The sequence below is a fragment of the Nyctereutes procyonoides genome, unplaced genomic scaffold (assembly GCF_905146905.1).
Source record: "Nyctereutes procyonoides isolate TBG_1078 unplaced genomic scaffold, NYPRO_anot_genome, whole genome shotgun sequence".
In the NCBI taxonomy this organism is placed as follows: Eukaryota; Metazoa; Chordata; class Mammalia; order Carnivora; family Canidae; genus Nyctereutes; species Nyctereutes procyonoides.
The window spans coordinates 44,997,999-45,007,593 of record NW_026575047.1 but is presented as its reverse complement, the minus strand read 5'-3'; the positions used below and the strand labels follow the sequence as shown (position 1 = coordinate 45,007,593).

Sequence of the window (9,595 nt, the reverse complement as noted above, 5' to 3'; positions counted from 1 at the left end):
GAAAGTGGGGTTGTCCAGACTCCTGTCACTGGTGCCAGGGAGTGATCCCGGTCCCCTTTACTTTTTACTCTTTGGACTCTGTGAAACCTGTCACCATGTGCCCCCCTGTCCACCTGGGTAAGAAGCACTGACCCCTTGGCACCTAGTAGACGACCTGAGAGCCCTTCTCACCTCACCATCACCTTCTCACCATTCCAAATGATCCAGGATTTGCTAGGTTACTTCTTTAAAGTGTTCATAAAAATGAAAACAGAAAAATTTTAAATTCTTCCAGATATCTCTAAGACTTCTCCTCCCCATCATACATCTGTTGGCCTCAAGTTTGGGAAACATTGAGTGGTTTCCAGGGCACAGTCAAGTGGGAATTAGCTAATCTGATGACTATGTGCGCCTGCTGTCACAGCAGGCGTCAGAGAGGACGTGAGGGAAGCACCAAGCACTCTAGGGCAGTGAGGACATGGTGACATGTGGGATGGGGTTCAGAGGAGGCAAATGGGCCCTGTGGTGGGTGATGGATGGAGCAGTATTCCACAACGCGGGAAGAGGTGGCCCCAGAAGGAGCCAAGGAGGCCCACAGAGGCTTCATCTCCAGGTTCTCCAGGGCAGGGAGGGTCAGGGTGGGGGCTTGACCTCAGCACAGGTCACCAGGCTTTGGCCTGGCCACAGCGAGGCCCAGTAGCCTTGAGCGGTCAGCCACAGTACAGATGGCTCACCTGGCCTCATCATTAGCATGTGCCTGGCCCTGCTTCCCCATCAGGTATGGGGGGGACTCTTTCCCTTCCGGAGGTTAACAAGTGGCCAGGTCCCAGCAGTCGGGGATGCACCCTGACTTGAAGGCAGACGGTCTCTCCAGAGCCCACGCTCTCTGCCCAGCTGCTGTGAGAGCCCTGCGGCTCCTGCTGGGACTGAGGTCCCTCCTGCGTGAGCCCACTCGGCTCTATACCTGCTGCCACTGTCTCCACCCCTTCCTGCCTCCTCACCCTTGGGCCTGGTACAGGGAGTCCTGGGCCAGGGCCTGGGCTGAGGCAGCTGGGGCCGTGAAGCCAGCCGCCGGCCCCGGCTCGGCTCGGCTCCCCTAGACACCACCACCCTGGATAGTACCACAGGGGCTTGTGAGCTGCCTCTGCAGCCCACCGTTCTTCCAGTCAGCTCCCGCAGGCCCCTGGAGCTTCCCTGGATCCGGCCAACAAAGGGTTATCGTCTGGCATGCCAGGGAGCATTTGGGAAGCTGTTGGAGAGAGAATCGGCTTCTAAGGGCTTGAAACATCCCCCTGGGCAGGAAGCCCTGCCTGTTGTGACGTGAACTCTGGTCTCAGCAACCAGGGCCCCTTCTCTGGGCATCTCACAGGACAGGGCTCTGAGCCCAGCACCCATATGCCCCAGGCTGTGGCCAGACTCATGGGAGGAGACAGCTGTGACAGCGTGGAGGCACCAGAGCACACCTGGGCTCTCTCTGATGGCTACTGTGGGCACAGGGAAGGGACAGACGGGAATGGAAATGGGAACAGCAGAGCCCAAGAAGGCTACTCAGAGGAAACCAAGCTTGAATTGAATCTGGAAGATGAATGAGATCCATCGGGCAGCTGTAGGTGATGGAGGCGGTAGAGGGACAGCAGCCCGGAGGCCAGGCTCTGCCTCGACTATCTGCAAGAGGCTGTGAGAGCAGTTTGGCTGGCTGCGGTTACAGAGGTCCATGAGACGGAGACGGTCTGAGCAAGGGCAGGTCGTAGGGTGCTTCAGACCCAAACCAGGGAGGTTAGAGCAAAGGAGGGTGTCAGGGGGAGCAGCAGTGATCCCTGGGCCTTGTGACTCAGGAGAGGCGAGGGAGGACAGGCTGCACCCGGAAGGAGTGGGAGCCTGTGCCTCCCCGAAGGGCTGCTGGACGTGTCTGTGATGCAGGGGCTGCCTGTGTGGAGAGAGAGAGCCACCCAGCTGGCTAAGGCTCCTAAGAGGGCTGGGCCTCCCGGGCCTCGGCCTCCCGGGCCTCCTGCTAGTGTAGCAGGTGAGGCTGGCTTCTTCCTGCAGCCTCTCCTCTTCCCCATCCTGTCACACTTCCTGCAGGGATGAGGTGCCTCCTGATCTCTGGCTCCAGTGTGGACTCTGCAGCCAAGGAAGCCAGGGCAGAGGAAGGACTGAGAGCTGGGGGGTTCTGTAAATTTAGGTATTGGCGGCAAGGCAGGCCGTTTGTGGAAATCTGCTGCCCCCTGCAGGAAGATTCTAGAAGCACATTCACTCAGGATCCTCAAGTCCGGGAATGCATGGGATTTTGCTCCTTTTCCAAACAAAAGGGCAGGCCCCAGCTCCGGTGACAGGGGTGGTCTCCAATGAGCCTTAGCGGGTCTTGACATGGCCCTCGGAGAGTGATGACAAGTGCCGAGCCCATCTCAGCCACCCTCAATGACCTTACTCACTCCACCACAGCCGGGCAAACTCTCATTATCCCTCTTCTGCAATTGAGACTCAGAGGAGAGAATAGGCCTGAGGAGGCCAGCTGCTTCAAACCCAGCTCTGTCCACTTCCTAGACCCACACTTTCCCTGAACCCCACCCCCAGGGCTCGCCTACCAGCACCCCTGCTCCCTGCCATCACCTGGCTCTTTCCTCCCTGGCACTCAAGTGACATTTTGTCCTCTTGTGGTTGGTCCCCATGTGCCTTGCCAACCCTTGGCTCAGAGGGTGGGGGCCTGGTCACTTTGTGTGTTCACCTTGTGTGCAAGCCCAGCTTCTAGAACAGGGCCTGACTCACAGGAAGTGCTCAAGATCTTGGTCAAGGGAAAAACTCTCCTGTGACTGTCTAGTCCCCATGGGACCGTGAGCATCCTGCTGGGCCTTCCTACTGGGCTCTCATCTCTCCCTAGAGAGAGACCTCTTCCTGGGCCCCTCCAGTGAGCTGGGCCCCAAAGAGCAGCAGCCCTGCTGGTTGCGCAAGGATCTGGGCTGAAGGCTGCTGTGGCAGAATGTTCGGCCGGCCGGCCCTCTAGCCTGGGCAAATGCCCTCCTTGGTGCTGTCCCCACCCCCACTCCCAGCAAGGACTGGTGAACACTGTCTCCCTCTGGGTAGGCTCTCAGGGTTTACAAACCTTTCCCTCTCACTGGGCTCTTGCTATTTGAAACCTAGAGCTGCCTCCTCCGTGTGCAAATGAAGACGCCCTAGGCCCCCTGACACGCAGGGTGGAGCCAAATGGAGACAAAGCCCTGCCCCCCGCGGGCACCATGGGGCACATGGTCAGCAAGGACCGGGCTGTAGCAATGACAATCCCCTTGTGGATCATGAAACATATTTAAAGAAAAGATACCAAGTGCGAACCGTCCAGGGGCCAGCTGGCCAGAGTAGATAATCTGCCTGTTTTGGAGGTATGGACTCACACGGCCACAGAACTGACCTGGAGGCACGACACCCAGGCCCCAAGCCGAGGATGGGGTCCCCCAGCACCACAAGGGGCCAGATTTCTTCAGGACGAAGAGTTGTCTCCTTCCCAAGGCCGGGAACAGAACGCAACACAGGCCGCTGGGCCCGGCCTTCAAGCGGGTGCAGGGCCGAGGGGAAGACCGGCCTCTATGGCAAACCGTCCTGCTCCTTTAAGAGCCACAGGTTGGAATCCGGAGCGCAGAGGGTCTGGCAAACCATGGGGCCTTGTTTCAATAAGTGACCTTTCTGTTGGTGCTAATTGAGGAGGACTTGCCTTGATTCCAGACATGCGAGGCCCTGCCAGGGAGCAGGGAGGGGGACCTGGGGCCTGCTCCTTCCAGTAAAAGGCAGGCTTCTTGGCAGCATTCGGTTTAGAAGCCGCGTTGCTATTGTAAATCATAAGCTGATTATTGCAGCGCTTTAAAGTTTCCCAAAGAGGTTCCAGCTGAGCTGTGAGTTGCAACATGATTGTGAGTTGTTTATCGGCAGGAAGAACCCTCCACTCGGAGTCTTTGACTCAAGAGTTCTTCGCGCTAAAAATCCCAGCCTCTCCTTCCGGGGGGGCCCCCCCTGCAGCCAAGCCTCCTGGGTTGACAGCCATGGGAGTTAACTGAGCCAACATATGGGTTTATTTGGTATCAAGAATTAAGAGCTTCACGGAGATTGGAGGTGGATTTTGCAGTCCCCTAAGTATTAGCAAAACCCCTTGGGTCTGGCAAACTTCTCTAACTCCTACTCAGACGGATCTCCACCCGCAGGCTGTGCCACCCTTCCTCTGTCTGGGCCTCGCGAGCGCTGGGCCGGCCCCTGTGCCAAATTGCTAGAGTTAACATTTGTGTCAGTGTTTCCATTATAAAATGCCTTTTTCCCCCTTCATGAATATATAACCCAACTGTTAAATTACCCTCAAGGCTGTGGGCTGGCAGACAGTGTGTTTTCGCTTCCTCTGGATGGAGGCGGGGGGGGGGGGGGGGCAGTGCAGGATCCCCATCTGGACGACACAGGTCTCTCCACACGCACCTTCCTTGGCACGACCAATGTGGGGAACTAGGCATAGCTCCGCTCAACCGGTGGTGGCAGCCCCTCCAGGTCACCCTGCCTGGCGCAGGGACAAGGGTTAAGGACTGCAGTGGCTCGGCCCGGGGCTGTTACCCTCACCAGTGGCTGCTCAAGGACAATCTCAGAAACCTGTGGTGGTTAATGTTCTGGACCCAACACCACAACCGGTGCCGGTAGGAAAAACAGTGCAACTTTAAAAGGCTCCATTTCACAAGCACACAAGCGAGCGATCTGAACAACCCAGCCAGCAAGGGAAGGGAGGGAACCGGAGGTGTATCCAGTCAGAGTTCACGCCAACGCAACGTAACTGTGTTCGACCAATTCTAAAAATCCTTAGTGACACTTTTTAATATACAAGAATCAAAAGTACAGCAGTTTTACAATGTAGGAAAATTTAATACATACTATATAAACAACAGTATTTACATCAGAAATCACTAGGACAGTGGCATTTTTCACAAATATAAATTAATTACTGTTTAGTCAACAGGTTTTTAAAAGTCCACAATTTTACAATAAAGAAAAACCATCTGTCCCCAAACGCATGGGGTACAGATGGACTACAGCAGCCTGGACCCTTGGCCTGGCTCTCCTCGCCCCACACGGCAGCCCTCAGACAAGCCAGAAAACCACTGGTGCTCCGCCCAGGGCCACCGCTCCTGCTGACGAGTGGATTTTGGTCTGTAGGATTCCAGTGTCCCTGTGTGAATTTGTAATCGAATTGCATGTGCACCGCACATCCTGATGCAGCTCTCAGGCATCAGGCTAAAATGTCTGCGGCACGATGTGAGAAGTGTTCTGGTTTCCCGTGGAAGGGCTAAAGGAATGACTAGAAGGAGAGAGAGGGGGCCCAGGGGCCACCAGCTCGGGCTCTGCAGAGGGCCTGGCTTTTTCTCTCCAGTTGTCTCTGGAAAGACCGCAGGGCTGGACCTGGGCTTTTAGGCATCCTTTTCCAGGGCTGTGGTGTACCACATTAATCCTTGTTTATATCCAGAGCTCAGGTGATGCTAACTCCCCTCTTCCTCAACCCTGCTGTTTCTACCCAATTATGAAATCTTTCAAAGCTAGGCTCCATGGAATACCACCCTTGCAGATTCCCGGGGCAGCTTATCCCATCCCCATGGGGAGAGAATACCTACCTGTGCAAATCCGTTTTTGACAAAAGCATACAGTATTTATACTGATTTAGGTCAATGAGGAAATGCCTCCTTTTCCCAACTCACTCTTCAAACATACTTCAACACTAAAATAGATGCTTTTATGGGGATACTGTAATTTTATAATCAATTTAACACTGATCTGGCTAATATTGCCTTTTGCTACATCATATGGCACTGAAAGTCCTGAATGTAAACAAAAGGAAGTTCCTTTTTCTTCATGATGAGACATCTTTGGGAATAACTCACACCTCCTATCAACTTCAGAGAAAACCACCCTGACTGAGAACTGAAATTCAGGGCCTCCTGCCATGCCTCCCAGAAGACACGGCCTGACTTCCCACAAAGAGAGACATGCTGGGGGCACCTGCTTCCCTCCCCTCCCAACCCGAAGGACAAGCAAACCAACCTAGCCTTCCTCTTTGGCCTGGGCAACAGAAACACAGGGTAGTCTCAGTACTGTCATCAAGAAGCTACTGGTAGTGGCCAAAGCAAATACACTCTTCTCTCACAGAATAGTCCCAATGGGATGACTGTGGCCACGGGATCCTATGCATTTCTTTGGGCTATGCTCCAGGGCATGCTGACCAGGTACGTACAAGCCCACGCTGAACTACCCAGTACCATGAGGAGATAGATCAGGAGGGGGCAGGCCCACTGAACTCCCAACACAAGCTGTGAGGACCCAGCCCCTCCTCTAGAGGGATGCACACCTGGCCGGCCCCAGGATACTGGGGACAGCAAGATGCAACGAACCACCAAAGCCACATCTGCTTCACTAGGGTGACAGGACTTGAGAATTCCTTAGTAAAGGCATTAATGGTGCTGCCCAGGGTCCCGGCAAGTAAGTGATGATCATTTTATGAAGTCCTCACGGGTTAGTTCAGAGAGCTGACCCTGGGCATGCCCAGTGGGAAGGTTTTCATCTACTCTGAGCCTGGACACGTGAAGGCATGCTGTAGGTTCAAGTCCATTATCCCACCTAGAAAGGCCTTTGGATACTCAAACAATACTGGCAAGCTATATTTAAAATGAGTAAAATGGAAGGCCCAGGATCTGCAGAATGAAAGGAGCCTGATTAATTGGTATAACCAATCTGCCTTCCCACCACTGACTCGTTCAACCCCAGGACTCTTACTGTCTGCAGCTCAGTCCCTTGTCCTTGGAGGCATCCTAGTTTGGAAAAACTTTAACTTAGGTTTATACTTTGATCTCATCCTAAAAAAAAAATAATAATAATAATAATAAGCAGTTCAATTCTAATGTGTGGGTTCCCCATAGGTAACGGAGTTTCCACCTGTCCACCCGCCACACGGGGTCAGGAGATGTGTGCTGTGCGTCATCTACTTATTCACGCTGTGCAAAGGGAACTAGAATTAACTACAAGGCAGCTGCAAACGCTGACCTGGCACAACACGAAAGCCCCTATTCCCAGGCACTCCTGAAGCCCCACCCCAGGAAACCTGATTAACACCTGCACCCCCACCTGGGCCCCTGCCAGCAGCAAGCTTCTCCCTCCTTCCCAGGCTCTGAACTTAATACTTCCTATCACAGGATCAGAAATGCACTGAGGGACTCTGAGTCCCTGGCCACACTGCCCCTGCCCCTCTTTCAGCCCATGCCCAACAAAGGCAGACCCACGCCAACTCCATTGCTGCCTAGCTCACAGTACTCAGAAGTCAGCCGGATGGACCCTACTCTCCCTGGTACCAGGGCAAAGGAGGCCCACTCAGAAGACCAAGCCTTTGAAATGTACAGATAGTGTGGGAAAAATTAGTGTTGGTCGGGAAGGGGCCACTGTGGAAGCTGTTTTCCTCTGTCTAGCCCCCCTGCACCACAGGTGTCATGCTGAGGCCCCAGCACGGTTTCTCCCAAGAACACATCCGAGGAGTGTACTGCTCCCCTTCAAGTCCCACGGGGCGAGACCCACGCCCCGCTCCCTGTCAGCAGCATCTGTTACGTCACAGTGAAGCAAATCGTGTGCCATCCAGCAGGTCCTGGCTGCCTGCGCGCACGTGTGCGCGCGCGCGCGCGCACACACACACGCGCGCGCTCCTACCCAGCCCACTGCACCCAGGCTCAGGGCAACAAAATACTCATGACTCTAAGATCCCTTCTTCCTTCTCTGGGGACACACAGCTCACAAAGCTGGTACACAGAAGTCACCTCTTCCTCCTAGCACCCATCGCAGTGACAGGCCAGAACCAGGCTGGAATGGGATGGGGTGTCAAAGTGTAGGAGTGGTGACCCAAACCCAAGCTGGACCGAGTGAAAGGCCCTCCACTCCTCGAGGTGCTCCTTCCACCGGCGAGCTGACAACAGCAGCATGTCCAGAAACTCCACTTATTGGTCTAGATAACTGGCTCCTACTGGATCAGACCAAAAATATCCAGGTGCTTAATGACTCTTGCTCTGCCCTTCTTTCCCAGTTGTCCTTTATGTTTTCCGAACATTCCAGTTATAATCTGGATTGTTTTTCTGTTCTAATGATCTCTCCAAAGGAGACCTGTGATCCAGGGGTGATTTGGAATCGTGGGGAGACTTCTGAGAAGGGGGTGAGCGAGGGTCTGAGACTGCAGGGTGCAGAGGGGGCAGGGGCTGTTTATACTCCCCCAATTTGTCTGTGTGGAAAGAGCGGTAATGGTCTGAGGGTCCTTGGCCATGATAGCCCATCGGGGGGCGGTGGTCAGACATTCGTCGGAAATCCTGCTGGTGGTAATTTTGAGGCCGAAACTCATCAGATCTCCTCCGCTTAGAGTCATGATGATGCCTGAAATGGAAATGCAAAGATTAGTCGAGAGAGACCAAACCCATCCCCTTCTTTGTCATGTACTGGCTCTTCCTAATGCATTCACATTCAAGGACACTTCCAAAGGACTCAGAGTTTGCAAATGATTACCAGGAATTGGGGGAAGGTACCCCACAAAAGTAGTAACAAAGGGCTATTTTATACCTATTGGCAAAACACATCCTATGAAATGACATAAGCCTCAAGTCTGCAATGAAACAAGTACACATTTGAATCACTGGTGGCTTTGTAAAGCCTTACTCCCTTCAGGAAAACTGGCAAGATCTACAAACAATTTCATATTCTCTGACCTGGCCCAGGAGAAAAAGAGCCACAAAAATTATTTGAGAAGCTATTAGTAACAGCAAAAGCCACAGTCAACCCAAATAGGCAACAATAAGTGAAGGGTTAATTAAACTTTTAAAAAATTGACTCAATGTGAAGAATATTAAATTTTTTTAATTAGCACCACAGTAAACTGCTTGTTATCCTATTAGAAGAAAATTGGTACAAGTCAACAACAAAAAGAAACAATCCAATTCAAAAATGGGCAAAGGATGCAAACATTTCTCCAAAGAAAATCTACAAATGGCCACTAAGCACATGAATAAGATGTTCAACATCTTTAATAAACATTAATCATCGGGGAAATGCAAATCAAAACCATAATGAGCTACCCCTGATTCACCCCCCACTAGGATGGTCATGTTTAAACACACACAGAAGGTTAAGTGTTGGCAAAGATGAGGGAAAATAGGAATTCTCATACATTGTAGTAGGAATGTAAAATGTTTCAGCCACTGAGGAAAACAGTTAGGTGGTTTCTAAGAAGTCAAACAGAACTCCCAATTCCCTCCCAAGTATATACCCAAAATAATTGAAAACAGATATTCAAACGATATTCAAACAAATACTTTTACACTCATGTTCATAGCAGCACTATTTACAAGATCCAAAGGTAAAAACAATTCAAATGTCTTCCCAAGAAATAAATGGATAAACAAAATGTGGCACACAGGTACAGTGGAATATTAGTCAGCCTCGAAAAGAAACAAGTACTGGTACCTGGTACAATGTGGATGAGATTCAAACATTATGCTACATGTTCAAAGAAGCCAGTCACAAAAGGCCAGATCTTGTATGATTCCATTTATACAAAATATCCAACAGAAGCAAATCCATA

The 9,595-nt window shown here is 52.1% G+C and overlaps 1 protein-coding gene across 4 annotated transcripts in view; it reads right to left on the bottom strand.

The window, feature by feature from the left end:
- Positions 1–4,842: 4,842 nt before the first annotated feature.
- CHD2 (chromodomain helicase DNA binding protein 2) overlaps positions 4,843–9,595 on the bottom strand; it is a 121,088-nt gene continuing 116,335 nt past the window's right edge. For all 4 annotated transcript variants that reach the window (XM_055326039.1, XM_055326041.1, XM_055326040.1 and 1 more), the window contains one exon: positions 4,843–8,394. In XM_055326039.1, the coding sequence (XP_055182014.1) occupies positions 8,061–8,394 (334 nt within the window). In that variant the 3' untranslated portion in view covers positions 4,843–8,060. The remainder of the gene's footprint in view (positions 8,395–9,595) is intronic.